The sequence below is a fragment of the Lagopus muta genome, chromosome 3 (assembly GCF_023343835.1).
Source record: "Lagopus muta isolate bLagMut1 chromosome 3, bLagMut1 primary, whole genome shotgun sequence".
Taxonomy (NCBI): Eukaryota; Metazoa; Chordata; class Aves; order Galliformes; family Phasianidae; genus Lagopus; species Lagopus muta.
Genome location: NC_064435.1, coordinates 23,364,350 through 23,391,860, shown reverse-complemented (window position 1 = coordinate 23,391,860; position 27,511 = coordinate 23,364,350). Strand labels below are relative to the sequence as shown.

Below are 27,511 nucleotides of genomic sequence, written 5' to 3'. Positions count from 1 at the left end.
ATGGAAGGATTCAAGTTCAAAAGAGTCAAACCAACTAAAGAGCATCATTTCAAGTTGAATTTATCCAAGAAAGGAACCACTTAGCATCGAAGGGCTACAGAGTTCAATAACAAAAAACAAAGACAATTATTTTTCAAGTTTAACTAAATTTACAGATTGCATAAATCTTAAAGAACTTAACCAACCCTTTGTTTCTTCCTAGTTTGAAAATGATTGGTGTGACATGCCATATATTTTAAACTAGCAAGAACCAGTACTGTAAATTTACATATTTATTCCATGCCTGACACTTTTCATTTCAAATTCCCTGACAGAAAACAAATGATTCATATCCCTGCTAGTTTCAAACACAATAAAGTTTTTTTTTTAATTAAAAACCTTAAACACGTGATCTGAAGGAGTCGACTTGAAAAAATATTTATGCAGTGCTCCTTAAACAAATGGCCTTAATACCTGTAATGCCTGAGAGCTGCACCCATTTCAGTCATTGCAACTGCATCGTTAGTAAAATTGCATCTTGTTATTTTCACCGTTCAGAAAACTGTGTAACCTCCAATCATTTTTTTTGCTCATGTTCATTTATACAACGACAAAAATACATATTTTTGTGAATGAATATTGTTCCCTTTAAGTGTGCCCAGTCAGTCAATAGAAGCTCACCACTTTCTTAAGTTAACTCAACTGACTTTGTGCCAGCTCGTCAGCTCACAAACCATGGGACGTTATGCCCCAAAGTCTTCCACAGTCACTCTGCTCAACTGGGGCCTTCTGTGATTCAGGTAAAAGCCAGCCTGATATAGCCAACCAGTACAAAGCCAAAAAAAATTCCATTTAAAGTGTGATCATATTATAGAAACATTTGACATAGGTTGTTCAAGTTGATGACACTAGGCAGATTAGCTGTCCAAAGTAAGTTACGATTACTTAAAGTGTTGTAACTCCACCTTATGTACTTAAAGTGTTGTAACTGCACCTTATGTAACTAGATGAAGACCCCTTCATAGCACTTTCGTAACGCCAAGAGACCAAAGCATAAGGGAAGGTCAAGCTCAGTTAATGGGCAGTGAAACTCATATTTAAAAAAGTACATGGCCTTTGAAATCCTCACCCCACACAACTGAGAAGGAACGCAAATTTGTAAACAAGTTCCATCAGTCTATGAGTACAACATGAAAATAAATGTAGAGGAATCTACTGGTAACATTTCTCCACGACTCCTGCTTGCAAAAGTTTTGCTCTTTGCAATATATCCGTCTGTGAATTACAGAAATAAAAGTTCAAGCTATCTATTCAAAGGGAAGTTTCAGTATTACTGCTTCACTATGTGGTTGTTCAGTCTCCACATGAATCTATGCCCCTTCCTCAGCTACATATGTCAGCAGATGGGCAGGCACCAATTACCTGCAGGCTCTCTGGCAGTATGGGTATCTTGCTGTTCAACCACAAAGCACGATCTGTTTTCCAGCAAAATAACATTTAAGCTCCCTAATGCATGAACTGGAATTATAAAAGGAATTCTAGGATGTGGTCTTATTCTCACCAAAGTCAGTGACAGAGTTTCTATGAATTTTAAGAGGTGCAAGATCTTGCTCGAGTGTCTTATGTTACCAAAAATGTACAAAAAAAACCTATATAAATTAATTAATCCATGAAAGAATACAAACATAACTGTATTTTCAATCTCCTATTACCTGCTACAACTTCTCTTGAGTGTACCTCAATCATTAATAACCGAGACCGGCTAAAAAAAGGGCTAGTGGCTCTACACCTGAGAGGAAAAACTAAAGTTGTCTTACATACAGAATTTTATAGAATTATATAGAATTTTCTTGCAGTAATAAGTCGCACACAAAACATCTGTACCTTGCTTTTGGCACAATTAATATTTTAGAAGTCTTTCAAGGCTTAACGAGGTTCTTTACTGAATCGTCTACTGTCCACGAAAAAATTAAAACATTCTTTCAAAATGAACCAAAAAAAAAATATACAACTGTACACAAAAAAGTCTTGAATTTTATTGAAATTTCAAGTCTTGTATAAAACAAAAACTTCTCTTCCGACAAAAATATTCTCCCGGTGTCCTCCAGATACCCAGCAACTCTGAATTGGTCCTTCAGTGCCTCTGTTAGCTTTGTCATCTTCACAGAAGTCCCTGTGGTTGGGCTCTTCCATTAGGCCTCATTTTATCGTGTGAAGGAACGTACATGACGACCTCTTCCACTGCCTCCACTAACAAACTTCCCTCTTGAGCCACCACTGCTACTACTATTAGCACTTGTCCAAGATGGTCCAATTCCTCCGCGGCCTCTGGAAGCACGATCGCGAGGACTCGGTCGGTAGCCTTAAAGCAAAGAAAAGTATACTCAGTTGGAAAAAAAAGAAAAAAAAAAAAAGCCTAGGTGCAGCAGGTGCTGTGAAAGCACAGGAAACAAAAACAAGACGAGACACAAACCGGGTTTGGTTTTCTCCTTTTAATTTTCACCTTTCTTTTAGGCCAGCATTTTTGTTTTGATTGGTTCTAAAGTTACCGTGTGGTTATGAAGACAACTGAACTGCAAAAATCTGAATGCAAAGTTAAGGTTCTGCGATCGAGTGTTCAATTCAGCAAGTTTTAGGGATTACAGGACAGTTCGTACGAAAGCATGTATTTGACAGTCTCAGTGACAACTGTTCATATATGCTTAAAAAATTTGCTGAATTTCAAGGTGTTTGCGGCATCCTTGCACGGTTTCATTTGTAAAGCAAAAATGAAATTCAAGGAATTTTCTATAGTTCGATGCCCATATGAATACCATGTACCTGCTGAACTTAATGGTCTCAGTGGTGGCAGTGGACCCCTGTTAAAATTGCTTTGACCACCTCTACTGTCATTGTAGGTTCCTCGCGGCGTACTCTGTGCGCTCCAACTTGAGCCCCGAGCGCCTTCACGACGACTGTAGTTTCCTAAATGGGGAGAGAATAACCCACACAATGTAGAGCAAATCTCACGTTTCTTTCACTTGAATCTTCAAAGCACTAAGTGGGTAAGCACAGTATTTACATAATTCAAATAGATAAAACTGCATTAACATACTCAGTATTTTTACTCAAAGCCCACAGATTATTTTCCCCTGGTTTAATGCATAGCACAGTATCTACTTTTCAGATGCAATATCAGGTTTTAAAAGATTTGCATTAGCTGCTGTACAAAGAGGCACCCCTAATGCTTTAAGTATTTGCTGTCAAGCAAATCCCAGTACTTGTGACTTTCCTAAGTGGAAGTATTTTCCATTTCCGCTGTGGTAACTTGTCTTGCCTACAGGATGGAAAGGAAAGGAAAGCAGCCTGTACAGGAACAAAGTTTAACACAGTAACTAGAACCTCCAGCTTCAATGAAATTGCATCTTGCTCTTGTCAAAATCTCCCATCCTTTTATTCAATCCCCCTGTGATGCCTGATTTCAGGAACCACTATATCAAAATGGTAGAGAGACCTTTGTATATCTCTGACTGTCTCTGAAACGCTCCAAGAGTTGCTGTACACAAGACTGTGACACGGAAAAGCTAACTCCTTTTCTAAGAGTGGGGGTCAGAAAGGCAACACAGGAACTTGCAGTTTTGGTTCAGTTTCACAGCACATGAGATAACCTTTTCTAGCACCAAACAACTTCTTTCCTTCCTGGATGCATTATGTCCAAAACATCTCATGCCAGGAATGATTCATTTGTGGAAAATCTGGCTAATACTACTGAAGCATTTTTAGCATTCATTTACTGCGATTCAAATAAAAAAGAAGGCATACCTTTTGAAGCAGGTGGGGTAAAGAACCTGTTCTGACTGTGAAAAGCTCCCCGTCCTCCACGATTCCCTGAGAACCCACCACGTGAAGAAATCTTCTGTGACACTTTTGGTGGCCTTTTGGCCGGCGGTATCCCATCGGGAGCAACCACTTCTTTGCTCTCTGCAGCGACAAAATCATCCACGTGCATGGAGGGTGGTCTGCTTGTGTTCTGTTTCCTCTGACGGAAGATATCGTGTGGTCGAATTCCTTGTCCAAATCCTCCCCTGCCTCTTCCTCTTGGTGGTGGCACAACGTGAGCTCTCTTTGCAGGCTCTATGTATTCGGATTTTCCACTGTCGTGACAAACCATGGTTTCTTTTGTTAATGTCAAAATTAGAACGATGCCGTTTTAGAAGTATTTGGCATTTTGAGAAGATACCAAGCAGTGCTAACCACACCAGCTGTTTACTCACTAAACTCATCTTACCTTGAAGTTATGAAAGTCTCATGCTTGTGCTTGCCAAGTTTGAAACCTTTTGTAGTTTTTGTCCGACCAGGAGATGATGGTTCTGACAAAAATGACCTCTCCAATTCTGCTTGCAAGTCAAAGTCACTGCAGCCCTTCTCTGACAGTTCAATTAAGTCAACTTTTACCTGCAGTAATAAAGTTTTATAACAGCAATCATTATGAGCCCCTCTAAAAAAAAAAAAAAACATGCACCAGCATGGATGAGAATCAGCAGAGATCCTACCACAGCCCAGCTCTTTCTGCTAGTGTGAAAGGCTCTATCCTCTCCCTTTTAATGCAGTAGTTGGCTCAAATAAAAGCAGCAGTAACAATTAAAAAAAAAGCAGCAGAGCTGCAGCAAAATTGCCCTCATGCCTCTGAATCTCTACAAAGGGCTTCAATTTCAAGCATTGTTCTGCTTATGCTACAGTCCCATAAATTTATCAGTGCAGCTCTTGTATGCAAATCAGTTATTCGGTCTTTGCTTAAGAAATCTAAGCACTTCTATCTTTGCATCTAAACATGGAAGAATGAAACTAAAAAGAATGCAGGCAACTGAGTCAACAGAAGCAGACAATTTCTCGCATAAGAAGCGAACACACCAACAAGTGCTTCATTTAAAAATTGCTATTTTTTGTTACTGCATATTTTTCAAAGAGATGCTTAAAGTTCAGATCACAAAAATCAAATTTCAGGTAACTTGAAGAAATGTTGTGCACAGTTTCATTTACTACTGCCTTTTTTTCCCCCACTCTTGTCACATCAGAGCAAAAATGAGCTTAAAGCATAGATGAGCTTCTTTGAATATTACTGCAGTGACAGAAGATAAGTATGGACAGAACGAAATAAATCATGTTCTTAGTCTACATTTAACACAAATTGCTGAAAAGCCCCAGCAGCAATATAAAAAAAAGCAGGTTAGGACTGACAGACAAGTATCCCTCTAAAGGAGATGAGTTGTACATTAAGAGTGCTGTGGAAGGTGCCAATTTTGTCTCTGTGTCAATTTGGAGGCATTTGATAATAACCCTTTAACAAATGTTAGCCTTCCTGCATCTGGGTCAATAACCCACGTGAATCTCTATCCCAGGTTAACCCTTACTTTTAAACCCACTTCAGTAACGTTAATGAAGCTTTTTACCATATCCAGATCAGTGTCTATTTCTTCAGCCTGAAAGGGTGAGAACCACATGGACTTCAGCTGGTCATCCATCACATCTGCCAACACATACGTAGTCCTGCAACAAAATAATGCCAAATGTGTTTCTTTATGAACTGCAGCCAACTGCAAGCACATGAGCACTTCACAACCTGGGGTGAATACTGCTGCCTTATGCTGGACACCTGCATGAAACTAAATATACTGGTACTAGTAGGGAGCAGCAATAGCAGTTCTGTTTAGATCCTGTTTGTAAGTAAATCACAGGCCATAAGCCCACACATTTAACCATTTTACCTGTTGTTAAACAAATTCTGAAGAGAATCTGGTGCAGAAAGGATAGGCTCCACATCCTGGTCACTTAGTGGACAAGCATCACCCGCTGATTCCAACATTTGCCTGACTCCAACAATGTTGTCCAGTAAGGATTCAAGGCCATCATCTTCCTTAGAATGATCCTAAGTCAACATACAAGGCAGAATTTGTTACTCTCCCCAAAGAAATAAACATTTTGTGTTAATTATTTAACAAAAAGACTACACTGCAAAGTCCATCTGTCCACAAACAGTGAAGCTGAGACATTTCAGTACGCACATGACAGCAGATTGCTCCTTAGTATGCTGACAGAACAGACACCACAGGTGCATTCTTCACTATTAGCTCATGCAACAAGCTCTGTACCATTGCTCTGCAGCACGTGTATTCTCCTCAGGTTGAAATTAACAAGCCCTCTGCTAGGGCATTCCAACATCCTAAGCATCTGTTACTCTTCCTTCAGCACAACTGTAGCTTTTAGTTTTACCACTGACTTGGAAGCAGGGATGAGGGACAGCAGAAGAGCACTGGAAAGGCATCGGTGGAGCAAATTGCAGAGCAGCTGTTCTATGGACTCTTCTAAATTAGCTGTCTACTGCACGACAGTCAGCAACGATGCAGAATTAGACCAGAATATTAGAATTTGGTCTCTAATTAGAATCACAGAAACACTGGATGGATGGAATTCTGCAAGTCCTCTAGTCCAACTCCCCTGCTTGAAGCAAGACTGCCACCACAGCCGTATCAGCTCAGCCCTAACTTAATCTAACCAAGTCTTCAAAAATGCACTCTGTAGTGATTTTTCTATTCTCCCTCTCCCACTCTTCCCTTAGCATCAACCTGAACCTCTGAAGTCACAGATGGGGGCCATCACTCTTTGGTTTATCCACCTGAACCAATGAAGAAGAATTTGGTTCCATCACCTTTGTAACTATCCTCACATTGCTGTAAGCAGCTACAAGATAGCTCCCTTCACGGGACTAAATAAGCCCATATACCTCATCCCTTCTCCATAGCACATGTGCTCTAGGACCCTGACTACCTTGCTTGAACGCTCTCAAATTTCCCTAGAACTGCCAAGAAGTAAAAATGGCCAGAGGTGAACACAGCATTTCAGCTGACAGCTCACCAGCATTCCATGGAGTGAGACACTGAGGTCCCCCCTCATTTGCCATCCATGCTCCTTCCAGAACTGCTCAGAACGCAGCCTTGGTTGTTATAAGCAATGCACCATCAGCCTGTTTCAATCTCCTGCTCAGCACAACCACCCAGCCCAGCCTGTGCTGAGGCACTGCACTGCCCTGCTCTCGCTTCATTTTGCCTCATGACCCACACAAGCTTTCTGCTAAACAAATCCTAAAAAGTTTATTGAGGTCATTCAATTGAGGCTCAGTGGTTCATCATTTCAGCCACTCCCTCATTTTATTGTCCTCCACAAATTCACTGAAGATGTATCCGTCACTTGGATCTCAGCCCTACCTGAAACTTCTTAAAACAAGAGCAAAGCATATGACATACTTCTCATCAAATAGGGATAGTCTTTAAAAGCAGGCAGAGACAAGATTACAACACGATTCAATACAACAATATTCAAATTCTCTTACCATCACATGTTTTTCCAGATCAAGCAGCAGGTTTTCTGGGGTTTCCTCTTTGCTCTGCAGTAGATGTTTTAACTCTGCAGTGGTGAGACCCAGCGTTCTGCCTGGATGAGATCCATCTACCTCCATAAGGCTCCCATCATCTCCACAACATCCCTAGAAAACATGAGAAGTGGGAAATAAGTATACTTAAATGTTCATTATACTTCTAAGATTGCAAACTCCTTAGAACTTAAATATACATTAGAGAAATACAGCAAAAGAGTAATTTCTGCAGATTTAAAGGTATATAATGCAAACTATTTTTAATAAGTATATTTCAATCCTGCAACAAGATTAATCCAATCTTTTCCCATATAAACTGAGGTCTGTATCAGAGAAATTACAATTATTTTAGACTTCTTTCTATACATTAACAGTCTTTATATACTGCACTATATTTGTACAATACTTTCTACAGTAAGTGTTAATGCAGCAACTCTCTAACACGCCATAATGAATCTAAAACCTGGATGCAACAGCACACCGCTCACCTAGGAAAGTCAAGGAACTAATTGACAGATTAGATTTTTACTCAAGTAAAACTGATGTTCCATAAGCCTTCTTTCAGAGGAAGCCATTCTACCGTAAGACTTTTTTTTGTGCTGCCAATGTATCCTAAAGTATCCTAAAGACTCAAGATGCTGCTTTTTTCCTACTGAAAGCTCTTATTTATTGTGTTCTGCTCAACTTCCACAGATTTCTTTAAAAACTAAAAGTGGCCCTGATATTACTGATGGAAAAGCCTTGCACAGCTATCTACACAGCCATGTGCTTTCTGAAATAGCTCCTGAATGCATCTCACACTGCAGAGTTCAGAGAGCAGCCACTGAATTTGTCTGTTCATTTCATGGTCACTCACCAGAGTATCAGAGCTGAGAAGCTGTCGCATAAAATCCAGGAAAGAAGAGGCCAGTTCACCCGTGTCTTTGCTGAAACTGGTTATGATGCGCTTCAGTACAGTGTACAGAGCACTGCTGTGTTTCCTTAGAGAGCTGGTTTTTCAGTTTGGGGGTGTTTTTTGGTGGTTTTTTTGAGAAAAAAAAGAAAAAAAAACCCACTGCATTAGTGCATGCATTGTGACCGCTGCGCTGTAACTTCTCACAGTAACATACATTACAAAGGGAACTTGGTTAAGTTTCATCATTACTGAGTTTTGACTACAAAGCTGGAGCTTCATCATTTTCTCTGCACTCAACCATTGTTCTCACCAGTGCAGTCCACAGACTGCTCAGACACAGCTATACACACCACAGCAATACCTCAAAAACCAGCAGAGAATGGCATTCACACCTTGTGGAGGAAAAGAGAATCACAGAAACAGCAACGCCTTTAACCTATTTTTCATTGACAAGTTGTGTAGCTTGCTAAGTCTGAGCAGCACACTTCTGTAACACTGCTCAGAAGAGTACTTTAAGCAGCCTTTTATCAGCAGTGCTGCAATGCCTCGCACCATCCCTGTCTGTGCACCTCACTTCAGTGGACAGCAGAACTCAGTCCAAATCCAGGACAGGGAAAGAAGTGACAAAACAACTTGGTACTGCCCGCTGCACGTATACATTCTGTTCAAAGCAGAGTGGACTTAATACAAGTAGCTTAAAAAAAAAATTTCCATTTCAAAAGCCCTAATTGTTGGGTGGTCAAGATGGGAGAACTTTATCTCATTCAAATCCTCCAGCCTTGTGATGGCAAATCATAGAATGGCCTGGGTTGAAAAGGACCACAATGATCATCCAGTTTCAACCCCCTGCTATGTGCAGGGTCACCAACCACCAGACCAGGCTGCCCAGAGCCACATCCAGCCTGGCCTTGAATGCCTCGAGAGATGGGGCATCCACAGCCTCCTTGGGCAACCTGTTCCAGTGATATTACAGTTTCATATTACATCTAGAACTCCCAGATGGAGAAGTAGGAATTCATAGGCCTTCCAAGTCCTCCTCTGATTTCATATTGCAGAAGATTTTGATACAATTGTAAGTTGTCAGAGATACCCTAAGATTTCATACCTCTTCAAGTGATAGAAGCCGTAGTCATGCTCTGTAAGGAACATCATTGTTCGGATGCATGTCAGCAGACAATTGTAACTGCTCTCAGAATTGGTTAATGTTTCCATTAGACAGTCACAAATTGATGGCATCAGATCCTTGTTTGGCAAGGAATTGGAAAGCTGCTCTAACTCTGACACAGAGCCTTCTGACGAACTTGGTAAAATGAGTGCAATATCCTACAAAAAGTGGTTATTATTCACATTGTAAAAAAGCACTGGAAATACAGGCAGTAAATATAAACCACACATCACATTAGGAACACTAAGCTCTCTCACTGCTTCTTTATCAGCATATTCCCATATTCGGCAGTTATTAATGACTAGTAACACATTAAACTAATGTACCCTTTCTAATTTGCTTCTGTTAAGGACTGCAAACTATCACTGATTCTTTAAAACATAAAAGACACAAAGGGTGAGAAGTGACAGCAAAGGCACAACTCAATGCCAGACAGTAAGGGAGTAATATCTTACCTTGGAATTATGCTTTTTGCTTAGAGAGTCAAACTGTCCCTTAATCTCAAGACATTCATCAAAATTTAGATGCTGCAAGCACCACTTAGGAAATCTAACATCTACTGCTCCTTCATGTTTTATGTAACATAACACAAGACTGATTTTCACATTGAATTTGCATAGGCAAAGACTCCTGCTTAAATGCAAGTGGCTGACTGATCTCCACCAACCATGCCCAAGAGTCATTTGCATAACTGGATTAAACCAAACACATGTAACTAATAAGATAAGCAACGACATGCAAATCTATGCATATAACTCATGAGAAACTACCTGCCCTACTCCAAGAATCAGTTCTCAGATTTCCCACTTTATTCTGTGTGGGTTTTTTTTTTTAATTGTTGTTATTGTTGTTGTGGGGGTATTTGGTTTATAACAGTGGCAGCAGTCTGTCATACATATCTTCAGACTTGGAATGTTATGTTGAAGAGATTTCAATTAGACTGCTAGGAGACACATTATTCAACTGGGTAAAAAGTGAATAGTGACAGCACAAGTTTTGCCAGTGGCCCAAGTTCCAAAATCTTCCTGTAAGGAGAAACGATATCCCCTGCAGCTGAGAGAACAGTCAGTCTTTGCATCATTGGTCTCTAATGACCACAAAACAGCAGCCACAGTGATTCAGTGATTTATAACCAAGAATAGAAAGACTGGCAGCAAGCCTGTCACAGTAGCCAACCGTACAGAACTTTGTACTTTCTGCATTTTAACAACACTGATGGGTTCTTCCTCTTATGGAAAAACAAACAAAAAAACCCCACGTGCTCCTAAGAAATAACATCACTGAATTTTTCCCCAAAAAACACTATGCATTAAACATAAAAAATACCTGATCACAGAGGGACTGCAAAATGGAAGTTACGTATTCCGCGCTTTGTTGATGAGTGACATTGTCTCCAACTGATCGCATTAAAGCCAAAAGCTCCTGGAAAACTTCTCCATACTTTTCATCACCTTTAGTAGTTCCATTGATAAGATGCAAAATGGCCAATTTACAAGCTTTATGTGAAGCCAGGGCATCCAATAAAGCAAGCAATCGAGTAGTCTGACCAGTGTATTGTTTCTCTTTATCTTCCGTGTTGCTGAAAGGATATCAATGCACTTTGAATATATAGGAAAAGCTGTTCTAAGAAGTGATCTAAACAAACTAGAATACCAACTGTTGCTGGAGTCATAATTCCATATTCTAAACAAAACACCTGCTGTATGTACTTTATTTTCTTTAACTTCCACTAAACAACTTTCAGTTGCATCAGAATGTAACTATGCACCTAAAATAAACAGTACTCATTCAACCTCCTGCACCTGACAAATATCTGCATATTTCCCTGTTGATATGCAAATCCCAGTAAGCTTATTTAGTTCAGATAAGTCCTTTAGAAAAATTTGTGTGAATAGAAAAGTGAATAGAAAAGTCTTCAGAGGGACAGCCTGAAAAAAGCCTTCCTAACATACTTTCCATACATGCACAGAGTGAAGCAGTGGAGAGGTATGATCACACAGAATCACACAGAAAAACAAGGTTGGAAACGACCTGCAAGATCATCTAGTCCAACCACCCTCCCATTCCTGTTAGTACCACAAGCACTAAACCACATCTCGTAGCTCCTCATCCAGGCGCCTCTTGAACACTGCCAGGGACGGCGACTCCACCACCTCCCTGGGCAGCCATTCCAGTGCCTGACCACCCTCTGAGAGAAAAAGTTTCTCCTAATATCCAACCTAAACCTCCTCTGGTAGAACTTCTTGCCATCTCCTCGGGTCCTACTATTTGCCTGGGAGAAGAGGCCAGACCCTTTTGCACCACAACCTCCCTTCAGGAAGTTGTAGAGTGCAATGAGGTCTCCCCTGAGCCTCCTCTTCTGATACTGCTCCTTGCCAACACTATGCATGATCAGGACACAGTATATACTATTGGACTGAGAATTCGTTCCGTTCATAATAGGTAAATATTGAAAGTATTTTTCTCTTGCTGAATCAGCTGCAAAGAACCTGGGAGAGATTAACAGTCCACTAAAGAAATCTTTGCAATAGAGAAATGAGGATACCTTTGTAGGTCTTCTACAATTAGATCCAATACAGTCCTCATGATAAGAAGAGCAGTAGGCGAAGCCAAGTCACACAACTGAACACAAATACGTCTCAACATGTGCTGAATAGGCTGGCAAGATGAACCAGAAAAGGATCGAACTATCTCTTGTATCAGTTTGGCCTGAACATGAAGATGCATGCTCCACAGCTTCCTGGTGTTGAGTGCCACTGAAATATCATGTGGCTCAATTACCTGCAGGAACAGAAGAACAGGAGGTTTTTCCTTCCCACTTTCATCATAAAAACTCAGTTCTACTGCAAAGCGTAAACAAATACTAAGTACTGACATTGTCCTCAACAAAAAAACACAGTGCCATTTTCATTAATATCACTGAATGACAGAGCCACAAGTTAGGCATTCCGTTGGGAGCATGGTTTGCCATGCATCTTTTATGCTTACTTAAAGATGACAAATTCAAGACGCGTGCCTTACTACACTGCGAGCTGGCACTGCCAGCCATTATTTCATTAATACAATGGTAGTCCAGATAATCTAGAGAAGAATGGTTAACTATTAAGTGAAAAAGATGCTCCAATTCCTCCCTTCCCCTTTCCCCTCCCTCCACCACCATGAGAAACATACCTCTAAAGAACCTACATGAACAGAAATGCTTTGTAAAAACTTGAATGCACCCTTTCATCTATCTGTTATCCCACAGGTAGGAAGATGGTCTAAAACAGCTACAGGCAATTTAAATTCTTTAAAAACTACATAAATCTAAATTATACCTGAGTTGTCTGCATGGGCAGTGGAAGAGGCAACAATTCTGAAAGCAGTATAAGTCCGGAGAAAAAACCCTCAGGAATTCTCAGAATGGAGGAGAGAACCTCCTTCAGCATTAAAGACCAAGTATTGTTTGCCAAGGTTTCTTCCGAAATGGTAAGCTTCTCATTAACGCCCTGTGTAAAAGTCAGCAGGATATCAACAATGTCATTCTGAATTTTCTGCTCATCGCTGTCTAAGCGGCCTGAGAGAGGAATAGAACACAGGAGCATGTGTAAGGAAACAAGTGCCGACGGGACACGCATGTCCTTGAATTCGAAAGATCCGCCCCTCAGCAGTTCTGTTAGCATGGTTTTAAGTAGCGTAAGGGTGCAGCGGGCCATAGAAATAGTAGTAACTCTGTGAAGCGTGGTGCCCATGTTGACATGCAGCCGCCAAGGCTGGATAAGGATGCTGTTCAGCTTCTGGAGAACGCGAATGAACGTGTCCATTCCCTCAGAAGAAAACAGTTGAATTACTGCAAGATTCCACTTAAGGTCCTTCTGTTGACCTGTATGGAAAACAAAAAAAACATTTCTGAATGTCTGATTCCTCCCAGCAAGTCACAGCTACATTGCAGACATGTTAAGTAAAAGACTCAGGAAACTAAGATTTCTGTGTTAAACAGTACAAACGTATGTGCCATACCTTCTACCACAGGTGGTGGACACGCAACGTGACAAAGAACACGAAGTGCCGTAGGAAGACCAACTCCATCTGGGGTCATCAAACTGTCAATGTTCTTCAAACAAAATAAAAAAAAAAACACTTGTATTACAATAAATGACTTCATATCAAACGTTTTACTTGCTTTATGTTCTGACGCTGCAACAAACAAGCAGCTTAGTCATCAGACTGTTATACACATTTGCTTAATTATACAGAAAAGCAAACTTGACAGCCCAAACCTTGGAAAACCAGCTATGGACAAAAGGCTGTTAGTGCTTAAGGTATACACGTATATTATATACCTACATATAGACACACACACGTATATTTATCATTTGTCATTCACTGATTACCAGCCCCTACTGAAGGGAATGGAGGTTTTCAAGACCGTTTTCCAGAAGTAAGGTTTTCATTTAACAAAAATCAGAAGAGCAGACTTTAAGTTTCTGCTGTTTCAAAACATATAAATGACTACGTTTTATATTCTATCCTTCCAACACAGGCATTCTTCTGTTTGATGTTTTAAACAAGAAAGGAAAATTAACTGCTAATGCTAAAAATCTATTTCAGTGAACTTAAGGAGAGAATTATTCTCTGGGAGCTAACTCCAGGAGAAAACAGTTGGACGTTCATTTCAGCTTTCCTGGCAAATAACCCTGTATTTGGCCTTTCTTGGTAACCAAAGCTGCAAAATGAAAAACTGCTGCCTGCTCAATGCAGGTGAAAGAGCAACCTGCCTCTGCCTGCAAAATTACTTCCCAAGAATTGGCAGATGACAGCTATACTTCCCATGTTGATCACACCTCTTGGCCCTAGGTTCCCAATGCACATGACCAGGATACACTTCAGTGTTGGATTAAAAACTCAAAATCAGAGGATAGAGAAAGATACAAAATAAGTCTATGTTTTTACAAATTACATTCTGATTGTTTATATAATGATATAAACTTTGCACTCAGCTACCTGCAGTTTTGTTTCACTAAATATAACTGAAAGCAAAAATTGGCCTAGATCATAAACTTTAATAGAAGCATCTATTTTTAAATATCATGTTGGTATATACCCAAGATAAAAGTATCAAACTACAAAAAGGCATTAGGCTATAGCGTACAACTAAAAGAGAGCATCTATCTGTATTTTACTAACCTGTTTGATATATTCAATAAGATTTGGAATACAATTTATTTCAAATCTCAGGTTTTTCAAAGGTTCGAGCCACTTGCTGAGCTCTGGGGGAAAAAAAAAACAACACTTGCTGTTAATCAAGTAACTTGTCAGTGCATTTATGAACATTGAGTACGTTTTTATTGAATAAAACTCTATCTACACAATAGGTACTAAGTCCAAGTGCAAAATCCATAAAGTATACTCTATAGCTAGCAGAAAAGCACCATCAAAAGCAAGACTTCAAAACAATCAATACACCTCAAGTATTCTGCTGGTCAACCTGAACACTCAAATAATTCTCAGCTTGTTTTGTGTTATTCGTAAGTAAATGTATTTTACAAAAGACACAAAGGGTCCCACTGTCAGATAAAGAAAAAGCCATTAAGGAAAATAGGTCCTTGCTCTTGATGTACATAACAGGTTATTAAAAACTGAAAACAAACATCCCATAAATGCCCAAACAGAACCAATCTCTGCACCTATTCTCTCTGAAAGTCTTTACACAGTAAGTTTCTCTCTGACCAGAATAACCTGAATGTCCCAAATCTTTGGTAGAGAGATTTCAAGTTTTTAAACTCATTGCTCCTGAAAATAGGCAGAAGAACCTGAAGGTTCCAAGGCCAAATGGCTACAAATTAACAAGGATACAAACTAGATCCACTCCTCACAAAACTGACAATCTGCAGAGGCAAAAAGCATGGCAGAGGGGGAAATCAAACTGAAGTTCTGAAGACTTCTGATTTGTGTCAGCGCCTGCAAGTGTTTGGGAGAAACTGCTGGGAGATCTAGGCACAGCAGTGCAGCAGTGCAGAGCACAACTCTGGCCATCACAGCATGTTGTTCAGGTGTCAGAATGGCCCCCAGCAGCCTTCATCCAATCAGCCCCATCTGAGTCAACACTACTGAGGGAAGATCCCACGGCACAACTCGGAGGTCAAAAGATTTACTAACAGAAACCTGACTATTCCATGCCAGTTGGCCAAGGTGCCAGGAAACAGTCCCAGGAATACTTCCTTTATTTGCATATACAGACCCTGTAAGCCCACATCGCCAAAGGAAACAACAGAAGTTAAGAGTCTGCTCACTAACTAGTTAGTCCAATGCTGAAATTTGCTCTCCTCAGTTATTTTCAACACAAAAATCATTTCATACTTCCTGCAATTATCCAAAATCCGTGGTAGTTAATATTACTTGAAAAATAATTTAACTACACAGAATTTCCTATTAAACTGTCATTAGCGGAGAAAAAAATTACACATAATATCTGTGAGTCAACTAATCAGTTGCAGCTGGAAGAGGAATTTCATTATATACATTATCCAAACCAGATGATTGTGAAGTACCAATTACCCACACATAAAAGGTTTCTTCCATACATGCAGACAATTCAGTTGATAATGACACATACTGTACCTTGCAATTTGGTGTTATTTTCGTCTGCCTTACAAAGCTTCAGCAAAGGCGCCGAGTGCTGTTCCAGCATTTGGACATCACTGGAAGACTGAACCACCAGCAGAACAAGGATGCAGGCATAATTATAAGCAACTGACTTCTTAGACTTTGAGTCTCTGAAACAACGATAAGAATCTTCTTTAGATCCCGGCTAATGCAAATTTGCTTGATTTTCATACTTTAACACCTAAAAGTCCATGTACAGAACTTTCAGTTTCAGCAAGGCTTTCCCCATATAATTATCATTAAAAAAGAAATTTCTCCTGCGTTTTTTGAAGTTTCCATTTATATTTGCTTAACACATATTTTAGCACCCGTGAAAAATGAGAGCTGAGGGCACTGACAAGAGTCAACTAAACAGCAAATCTTTTTCTGTAACTTTGTCCCTGCTTTTAAATTTTTGCCTGGAAGTGCTGCTACCTAAAGTAACAACTGCCTGTCCAGAGCATATGACTACTTTTAACACACATAAGAACTTCATGAACTAAGAGATTCCCACCCCTGAGAAGTGTGCATCCCCAGACAAATCTTCCTCTTAAATGAGAACTGTCTGCTTACTGATTTTTTCATATAACCAAATGTCTGATCTATATCATAACATCTTTATGGATGACCTACACAAATTTTGGGCATTAAGTACTTGATCACAACTGTGAGGCCTGATCTTCACAGAATCACAGAATGGCCCAGGTAGGAAGGAACCTCAAGGATCTTCAAGTTCCAACTCCCCTGCCACAGGCAGGGCTGCCAACCTCCGTATCTAATACCAGACCAGGCTGCCCAGGGCCCCATGCAATCTGGCCTTGAACACCTCCAGGGATGGGGCATCCACAACCTCTCTGGGCAGCCTGTTCCAGCACCTCACCACTCTCTCTGTAAAGAATTTCCCCCTGACATCCAACCTAAATCTTCCCTCCCTCAACTTAAAACCATTTCCCGTTCTCCTGCCACTATCGACCCTTGTAAAGAGTTGACTGCCCTCCTGTTTGTAGGCTCCCTTTTGGTACTGGAAGGTTGCAGTGAGGTCACCCTGCAGCCTTCTCTTCTCCAGACTGAACAAGCCCAGCTCCCTCAGCCCGTCTTCTTAGGGGAGGTGCTCCAGCCCTCCGTTATTTTCAATAACATTGTTCTACTTAAGGTATTTTCAACAAGTTCATGGTCTAAAAGGACAAAGTATTTAATTATACTGAATTATTTTTAGAAGGTAGATACTTCCGAAATGTAGAAATCTAACAAATGCAAATATATGCATAATTACCCTAAAGCTTCTTTGGAATAGTACTCCATTAAAGTAATAAGACTTTGGAGGTTTTTCTCCAGACTGAAAACATGAGCCACTGCAGATCTTCCCACAGGGTTAAAGGTGATCAAGTAAAGGTTATGAAGGGTTCCCAGCAGGTCGGAGTGGTCGGTTTCCTCACTGGCTGTGCACCGCTGAAAGTGGCAGAATAATTCTGAAATGCACTGTAACGTCTGTGTCGAATGGAGGAGCCACAGGGCAAACGTGTCCTCGTTTGCACCATCTGATTGGAGACCTTCCTCTTGATCCGGATCAGAAAACTGACAAAGTGCTCTGATCAGCAAATTCGTCGCCTCGTATTCAGAAATGAAGAAAAGGAGACCCTTCTGTGACTGCGCCAGGAAACGCAACAGATCGCGGATAGCTTGTAGCACGCCTGGATGTGCACCTGTCACTGGAATAGACAGTAGCAAAGTAATGCATTCCAAAAAATGGTGACTGTGAAGATATCTGAAAAAAAAACGTACAGGAAAGCAATCAGTAACACTGCAATCATCTGCCAACACTGTACAACAGCAGAATGTAAAGTTACCCGCCTCCTAGCTTCAGTACTTACCTGCTCTGTGGACTATGAGAAACAATAACTAATAATAAAGCAGTACAAAATTGTAAACATACAAAACATAACTGTTCTAATATTTACAGGAAAAGAATGGTTTCAGTTGGAAGGAGCCTTAAAGACCCTCTAGTTCCAAGCCCCCTGCCGTGGGCAGGGACATCACCCGCCAGCTCAGGCTGCCCAGGGCCCCATCCAGCCTGGCTTTGAACACCTCCAGGGATGGGGCACCCACAGCTCCCCTGGGCAGCTATGCCAGGGCCTCACCATCCTCTGAGTAAAGAATCTTCACCTAACATCTAAATTACATCCCTCCTCTTTTAAGTTTAAAGCCATTCCTCTTTGTCATATTGTTACTTGAAGACTGTCTGCTTATAGATATTAATATTTAGCTGTGATTTACACTGCTATTATCAAAGAAAGCCGTTTACAGAAATACTTTCTAGATAATAACTTGCTAACAGAGAAATAACACATGGGATCCTATAAATAGCTGAATACAGACAGGCCTGAACTCCTCTGCCCATGCTCTGGAACGCTGAGCCAGGCTGACAGAACAGCATGCTGGTTTATATCCTGCCAGCTCAGCATAGTGAGAGAGGTAACTGCAGACTCTTCATCCATATGCGTAGACATCTTCCAGGTTGAAAAAGGGAAAACACTTAGATCTATAACAACTTTCAAATGCACCCAGCATAAACATCCAGGATTTATGAATGCAACTGACATGTTAGCACGGTATCTGTCACAGCAAGAGGTTAGCTTGCTGTTATGCGTGTGCTAGGCTTGACTGAAAGCCAACAAAGGTAACAGGTACATTAACCATCAAATTCTCTCAAAACAATCCAGAAACTTGTGACAAAAACAAAACAAAACATAGGAAAAGCGTCAGTCAACAATGTCATCCCTAAAAATATCTGTACCAAGCTGGAGGAAACACATTCTAAAAAGTGAACTTGCCAGTACCATACCTAAAAAGAACAGGATAAGGATCATCCCTTTCTGGAGGGCCTGTAATGCGTGCCATGGTTGGGAAAGATTTCACAGGTGGCTGAATCATTGTATGAGGAGCCGTCTCCATCAAGTGGAAGATTTCTTCAAGAAGACTAACGAGTTTTTCCACCTCTCCTTCACTTATATTAGAAGATTCCAAAAGATGATCCATATCCATAGGAGCCTCCACATCGTTCTCATACTCTTGGCTGGCTCTGTCAAGTCCTGCCAAGTCCTGGTCCTGTTCTGTCTCCGTGTGATTAGGAAGAGGAGGAGTGTTCTCGGCCAACTGATCAACCACCTTTTTAATATCTGACAGAATCTCATAGAAGTGACACTTCTGGAGAATTGCAGAACCAGCAGTAACTACTCTCACAGTCTGATCTAACAGTATGAGTTCGAGCAGTTTCTGATAACCACTTTTTTCATGAGCATCTGCACCACCTCTTAGAAACATTTCCATTCCCTCAGTTGTACTAATAACACTGTCCAGAGCTTTAAAAGCATTAAGTTTAAGAGAGGAGGATACATGGTCTGCAAACAACAGTTCAAACAACACATTAATAACTCCTGCCTGCAAGAGTGCTGTTATTCCTTGAGTCCCACATTCTCCTAATGATGACACCAGTTTCGTCCCAGCTTTGAGCTGTCGGACATTCAAAGCAATGGGCTGCTTGAGAGCTACCTGAAGGCTTAAAGCTTGCAGGGTCCAGTCTACTAGCTGGGTAACGTAGTCTTGTTTTGTGTCTTTAACCTGCAGATAGCTCAATCCTTTTACTATTAAACTTGGAATCTCTTCCAATGCAGTCACCCACTTCGCACCCCTTTCCTCTTGATATAATTCCAGCAGCTCTGTTAATTTAACTGAGGCCTCCACTGCCCCTGAATTTTCTTTTTCTGGATCTAGGTCCTTAATTTTAGCAACTTCATTCTCAAATACAGTCTTGTATGGGCAGCTGAAGTATAAAAGAGGTCCAAGCTCCCTTTCAAAAGGTTCATATGTCACGGGAGGCACAGATGCCAGATCCTCTGGTGTATATTCAATATCAAAGCTCGGATATTTAAATGTTTCCCGTTCCAGATCAGCAATCCCATCTTCATCACTTGAAATCTGCTCATATCCATCATCTCCTAAGAAGAAAATAATTCAGTTATGAGAGAACTTATGGATAACCCAGTTCATTACTGCTGAGAAGCTGCTCAAAACAAAATAATTACGTATTCAATGCAAACTAGTTAGAAAACAATCACACACCAACACAGAAAGCTTTCTCTGTCCAGCTGTAAGTGAAAGCCCCAGCTGACATATTTTATGTAAGAAGGGACACACTCAGAAGAACACATAAAGCAAAAAGTTCTTTCAAATGGATTACGTATTACTATAAGAATACTCCCAAATTTTCTTCTTATGACTGTATCTACCACTAAACATCTAGCTCAAGGTTTTACACAGGGATGGGTAGCAAATTTAAATAATTCAAGATGACAATTACTGACATTATTATGGAAAAAAAAAAACAGTTTAGTAATTCACTTATTGTTTGCTTCACAGTTCTCCTATTTCTTTAAAAATCAGGTAACAGAACCCAGTGTTCATTCTTATCTGTAAAATCCACCTCTGTTTTCCTCTTTTTATAGAGCTTGATGGGAAGATCATAGAATTGTAGAATGGCTTGGGTGGAAAGGGACCTCAAGGATCATCAAGCTCCAACCCCCCTAAAGATTTACTATCATGAAATAAATATCCCTCAACATAAAACTGTTCTCCCCAAGAACCATGGGCAAGGCACACAATGGAGAACTGAGGGGAGCAAAATGAGATACAGCTCTCTATACTACAGCTCATTATAACAGTACTGCAATCTAAAGGTCAAAAAGCTTTTTCTTTGTTTTTCTTATGTTTTTTTATAAACTTAACTTACCTTCACCCTCCTCCTCCTCTTCACCATCCTCTTCATCTTCATCTTCCTCCTCCTCCTCCTCATCTTCATCGGGAATACTCTCTACTGTATGTCCATCATCGTCGTCGTCCTCCTCCTCCTCCTCAACATCCACATCTTCTTCATCATCCCCTTCTTCTGGTTGATCTTCTTCCACCTCTCCTTCATCAGAATACTGGCTTTCTTGGTGAATGGATGTTCTATCAGGAGAAATGGGCTCAAAGTAATCCTCCCTATGGTCCACATCATCTTCTTTTTCTCCAACCACTGAAAAAAAACCCACCAAAATAACCCAAAGTTTAAGAAATCAGAATATTTCTGTGAAATCCTGTGCTCAGAATTAGAATTTTTCATTACACATAGTGGAGATGCAAAAAGAACATCTTCAAGAAAATCTCTGAATATTTTGGCAGAAAACAAGCAACAATCACTTAATTCAGCAAGGCTGTACAAGAAGTATGCAAAGAATTCTTGGCACTTTTCATCTGTACAGAGCCCACAGTGCAGCAGACGCTGCAAGCAGAGATGCAGTGGAAGGACAACAAGCAACAGCCAACAGAAAATTTATACAAAATATGCACACTATAATCGATGTGCATTGACCAATAGCTGATATTCTTAAATCTATTATCTTTTAAATTGATACAATGTAACGTATCATACAGATTTTCTTTCAGATCCCTTCCCTCAAGTGGAATCTGTCCAGCAGCAGTAACAGCAGACAGGAAACCTCACAGGACAGGAAACAGAATTCTGCCTCCACTAAGCAGTGGTACAGCAGACAAAAGAAAGCCTGTTGTCATTCTACCTGACACTGGCATAGGTTCATCCTCATCATCATCAGGAGGAGGAGGGCCCGGAGGTGTCCTTGGTCCCCTAGGTTGTGGTCTTGGAGGACTGCCATTGAACTGGTCTTCTTTCTCTCCATCAACTATATTTATTGTGAAAATGAAAACTCACATTTAATGGAATCATAGAAACAGAAATAGTATACTTTAGTATTTCAGTTCTACTTTGGATACAGAAACACCTTAATTTCCCAGCTATTATTTAATCTGTATTTTGCCTCAGCACAGTATGTGAGGTTGTTTTCTGAAACCATTTCTGATGTAAACAAGAAGTGCATTAATAAGCAAAGCTATTAACAATACAGATTATTTTTTTTAATATAATGCAGGATTAAAATTAATGTGGTTAATTGCCATTTTTTACTTCAAGGCTATCAAGGCTTACCATGCTTTGGGGTTCTTTTCACACCAGGCTGCTGCTGGGGAGGAGGAGGAGGAGGTGGGGGTGGAGGAGGTGATTCTCTGTCATGAGTGATTACTCTGTCAACTGAGCCATATATTGCCAAAGTCAGACAATTGTACCACCCCCTCAGAACCAATCCATCTGTGTTGACCTGTTTGGATTTGTTTAAAGAAAAAAAAAAAAGAAAAAAAGAAAAAAAAATCTCTTTAAAAGAACACCAGATAACTAGATAAAAGTTACTTTTTATATCACTGTATCAGTATCTGCATAGAAGCAAAAACAAAGTACTGAACATTGGAGTGTCCCTCCAACCTGCATTTTAAAAACTGAGAAAACTTAAGATATATAAATCATTACAAGAAATAAGTAATTCTCCTCTAGAAGCACTCAATTACTTGCATTGTGTTGCCTAATTCATACAGCCTGTATCACACCTCCAGTTAACAAAGGAAAAAAAAAAAAGAACATTAATTAGCATGGGCCATAGATGTACTGATCTGAATGAGACAGACCAAACAAACTTGAAGAGGATATGATTTTTTGTGGCCTGCAGCCATAACGTTCTGATTCATCTTTGCTCATGACACTGGCAATCTTGGTAAGAAATGTCAAGCAATCAAGTCTACTACAACTGATGCCATTCATATAGCATCTATGACACAGGCTGTAAAGCAGTAAGTACCTGAGCTACAGGCAGGTTTTAGAATCAGATCTGAAACAGTGAACACTTTACTCAGTTCCATTGCACCATACTTTCATATTCAGATGACAAACATGTAGAAAAGGAGGTTTAAATCACATTGCATTACCTTTGCATTGGGTCTGAAAATAATTGAAGTGTTTTCATCATACTCGAGGCTGTTAGGTAAAATATACAACATTATTTTTCCATTACTACAAAGCATTTCATAGAAACTAAACATGGCAGTACTAAACAGATCGGCCAATGACAAAATACTGAACAAAAACACACACTGAAAAACAGGAATGAAGAACCACTTATTTTCACATAATACTTTTCATTAATATATATGAGATACAGAAGTTTAAAAATAAGAGTTCTTAAGTATGAACATCTGTCCTCTCACAAGAACTGGAGCAAAAGGGCAAGGAGAATACAAACTCCTTAGCAAAAGGCAGACCAAATGAGAAAAATATGGGAGATGCAGATGTTCTGCACTCAGAACCTCTCAAGAAGAAAAAGGGAAGGTGGATAATGAAGTCTTGAAGTAATTGTGAAAGTGCTTACCTCCCCAGCCTATCAAAAACAGGAGCACTTGGCTTGCTGACATTGTTGAAAAACAAGTCCAGTTGAAACGTGTGTGGGGATGTCTCTCTGGAAACACAATAAAGGTAAAAATTAAACCCATCAATCTCCTTATCAGAGTATGCACGACTAACAAGGAAAAAGCCTTAAATAATACTGTTTAAATGATTCCCCAAAATAATTACAGGAGCAGCAGACATGCAAATGTGTTTTATCTTTTTAGACAGGAAGTTCTATTGAAATACAGAAGTTGAAGAAAAACAAACAGGAAGGTATTCCTGAGTCAGACACTCACCCGTAAGCCCTGCTGTCAGGTAAACTCGTGTGAGCTCTCACACCTGGAGGAATGACACGTACCTCATTTATATAAACCACACATGGGAAACGAACCACATCTATATTGGTACTTTGCTGCATTAAAAAAAAAAAAACACAAAGAAAGAAATGCAAAACGTGTAAAATATAAAATGGAAGCAACATAACAAATACCCTTTATTAACCAAACTTAGGTTACAATACTAACTATAAAATTCAATTCTGTAAGATGTTAATTGCTTGTTAAACAGAAGATTTTTTAAGTGACCTCTCCTGGCATTTTTTTAAATTCCACTTGAACCTTTTTTATTCAATTTTGCAATATTTGGAAGCCCATTCAGAACACAGAAATAGCAAACGTAAAGAAATATTATGCTTTAGCAGTCCTAAAAAGTATGTTTAAGCATACTAGGAAGTAACTGTAAAGTCACCAACTTCCCATATAGTAGCAACCAAACAACTGACCCACTGCCTTGAGAGGTGCTGGCAGCACTGCAGCACATACAAAACTCTATGATGGTGAGGCAGTGACTGCTGGGGCAAGAGGAGAAGGCAAGGGGGAAACTCAAGGTATGTCTGTCTAGGTATATCTAGGTGTTTCCTAGAAGGAACTACGGAGTTACTTTTTAAGGGAGTGACAAGACCAGCTGAAGAGCCTCTACTCCAATGCACACAGCTTGGGAAGCAAAGAGGAGGAGCTGGAAGCTACTGTGCTGCTTGAAAGCTACAACACAGCTGTCATCATCGAAACCTGGTGGGATGATTCCCACAACTGGAATGTGGTTATTGACAGCTACGAGCTGTTCAGAAGGGACAGGCAAGGAAGGAGAGATGGGAGTGCTGCTATCTACACCAGGAAAGAAATAGAATGTGAAGAGCTGTCCCTAAAGAACAGTCATGAGCAAGCCAAAATCCTAGAGGTGACAGTTAGAGACTGAGGCAGCAAAGAGAGCCTTGTGACTGGTGTCTGCCAGAGGCCAGCAGATCAGTCAGAGCCCATCGATGATGCCTTCTACCTGCAGCTATGGGAGGTGTCACAATTGCAAGTGCTTGTCCTGCTGGGGGACTTCAACCACTCAGACATGTGCTGGAAAAGTAGCACAGAGAGCTGTAGGCAATCCAGGAGGCTCCTAGAATGCATTGAGGATAATTTTCTAAGTCAATTGATGGCCCAAACCAGGGGAGATGTAATACTGGACCTGTTGCTCACCAATATAAATGCTGCTATCAGTACAGGCTGGGATGTAAGGATGGAACACAGCCCTCCTGAAAAGGATTTGGGGGTACTGGTGGGGGAAGCTGGACATGAGGCAGCAATGTGCCCCCACAGCCCAGAAAGCCAACCGTATTCCGGGCTGCATCAAAAGAAGTTTGGCCAGCAGGTGATGGAGGTGGTCCTGCCCCTCTGCTCAGCACTGGTGAGACCTCACCTGGAGTACTGCGTCCAGATGTGGAGTCCTCAATTCGGGAGAGACATGGAGCTTTTGGAGTGCGTCTAGAGGAAGGCCACAAAAATGATCCAAGGGATGAAACACCTCTCCTATGAGGACAGGCTGAGAGAGCTGGGGCTGTTCAGCCTGGACAAGAGAAGGCTGCAACGTGACCAGACAGCAGCCTTTCAGTATCTAAAATGGGAGCTACAGGAAAGAAAGGGACAAACTCTAGCAGGGTCTCTGGTAGCAGAACAGGGGAAAATGATTTCAAGCTCAAAGAAGGTAGATTTAGGTTAGATATAAGGAAAAGATCTTTTACAATTAAGGTGGTGAGGCACTGGAACAGGCTGTCCAGTGATGTGGTTGATGCCCCATCCCTGGAGACTTTCAAGGCAAGGCTGGATCAGGCCCTGGACAACCTGATCTAGCTGTGCACATCTCTGTTCACTACAAGAGAGCCGGACAACTGGCCTTCAGAGGTCCCTTTCAACTCTAAGGATTCTATGATCTTTGAGCACAAACACAGGATCTTGCCCTAAGGACTGAAGCATTACCATTAGGAGAACAGAACAAAAGGAAACATGCTGTGACAGGAAGCACAGCTTTATTAAAGGACTGATGACTGTGGGAGTGCTTTGCTTTAAAAGAGATGTATTTGTCACATGTAAGACTCAAAATTTCTGGAGGAAGCCATGCAGCACAGCCCAGAGACACATTTCTGGTTAAATGATACAGGACTGCCATACAGCAACCTCATCAAGATCACAACTGAGTCCAGTTCAATCTTCCTCCAAAAAAAATAATTAAAAAAGAAGAAAAACAAACTAGATCTGAATTGCCCAACACATTTTAGCACCAAATAAATAACTTCACTAGAAAGCTAAACAATACTTTTCAAGATGAGAAAGATCCAAGGCAAGGCAGACGATCCATTTAGCTGGAGAATCATTGTAGCATAACGGTGGCTTTTCTATAATATGAAAACTGCATTTTGTTCTCTTTAATTTTTTCTTTAATGACAATTCAGACTAGTTCAAGTTCAAAAAGCATCATTGGCAAGAATGAAAGTGCCACAAAACAATATATATAATTAAAAACCATTCAGTAAGAGAGCATACTGCTCTGAGAAGAAGGCGAATGGCGAGCACTTCCTACTCAACACTGTCTTAAATAATAGAAGAGAAACACAGTCACGTCTGGCTAAAAGAGGCAACTACAAAGGGCAGCAGAATAATTTCTGGTTTATTTTTAATTGCAGCATCAACTCAAAACGCTTTGTTTTCTTTCTCTGCACAAAATTTTTTTATTACCATTACAGAACGGCTGCAAGGAACTGTTCTGCATGTCGGGCTCGATACGTCCTGTAGGTCCCTCCCAACCAAGAATCCCCGTCACCGCTCAAAAATTTCTGCACAAAATTTATCCCACAAGCTACACTATGCTTCACATTTTCCCCTTCAAGGTCCTCTTCCTCCCTCCAGATGGGCGCAAGAGGCTGAGCTGTAACACAAGCAGCTCCAAGTGAAATGTTTATGCCCTCACTATGAAAACAGGGCTGAAGTGCTTGTTTTGTTCATGGTACACACAGCTCCCACTGGATGCTATGAGGAAGTAAAAGCCATCTGATAAGTACCCAGCGCACTCCTTCCCCACTCCTTCCCTTGCAGATGCCTGCAATCACGACTCCCAAACCCTACGCTTTCAGCTCGCCTCTCCCCGTTATCTCCAGAAAGGGCCGGCACCGGCTCCCTTAGCTCCGCCGGTGTTCGCAGCGGGAAGACTACAGCCCAAGTGGCGGGAGGAGGCGGAGGTGCCCTCTTCAGCAGAGCTGAGCCAAGCACCGCTCGCTCCGGCCCAGCCGCTCACCGCCAGCCCAGGCCGCCCACGGGAGCCTACCCCAGCCCCGCTCCTCCATGCCTCGCAACGGGCTCTGAGGTATCGGGGCGAGCAGGAACGCGGTTACGACAACCGACAAGACAAACCCACCGCATTACCTCCGCGCTCTGGTGCTTGAACGTGTCTAAAAACAGCAGCTCGGTTGCGGTGTCCACCGCCATCTTGGCTGCGCCGAGGAGAGGAAGCGCTTCCGGCTCAGAGCCAGCACTTCCGGGTCAGCGCTGCTGCGGTGTCGGGGAGGGGCGCCGAGGGGTGTTCGGTGCCCCTCAGAGACGAGACGGAGCGCCGAGCGACGACGGGGATCTTCGGTTGGGAGGGACCTACGGGGCGTATCGAGCCCGTCGTGCAGAACAGTTCCTCGCAGCCGTTCTGTAACGGTAATAAAGTGTACGCGCTGTGAAGCTGAAGGCAGCCCGCGGCACCCGTGGCACTGATGTGGTGCGAGTTGTGTGCGGTGACCGGGCTTCTGTGTGG

The 27,511-nt window shown here is 41.2% G+C and overlaps 1 protein-coding gene across 2 annotated transcripts; it reads right to left on the bottom strand.

The window, feature by feature from the left end:
• Positions 1–43: 43 nt before the first annotated feature.
• VIRMA (vir like m6A methyltransferase associated) lies at positions 44–27,269 on the bottom strand. Of its 2 annotated transcripts, none has more exons than XM_048939171.1 (24): positions 27,136–27,269; positions 23,689–23,804; positions 23,376–23,462; positions 22,936–22,984; positions 22,109–22,277; positions 21,684–21,806; positions 20,858–21,142; positions 18,914–20,066; positions 17,345–17,836; positions 16,048–16,202; positions 14,614–14,696; positions 13,447–13,540; positions 12,765–13,309; positions 11,993–12,228; positions 10,774–11,026; positions 9,388–9,605; positions 8,244–8,376; positions 7,346–7,498; positions 5,724–5,884; positions 5,409–5,505; positions 4,247–4,413; positions 3,781–4,112; positions 2,800–2,943; positions 44–2,341 (listed from the first exon to the last, which is right to left on the bottom strand). In XM_048939171.1, exons 1-24 carry the CDS (start codon positions 27,196–27,198, stop codon positions 2,184–2,186), a joined length of 5,466 nt encoding a protein of 1,821 aa, XP_048795128.1. In that variant the 5' UTR covers positions 27,199–27,269; the 3' UTR covers positions 44–2,183. The 2 variants fall into 2 exon arrangements, with proteins under 2 accessions (XP_048795128.1, XP_048795129.1); XM_048939172.1 differs by having other exon boundaries at positions 18,914–20,063.
• Positions 27,270–27,511: the final 242 nt, after the last annotated feature.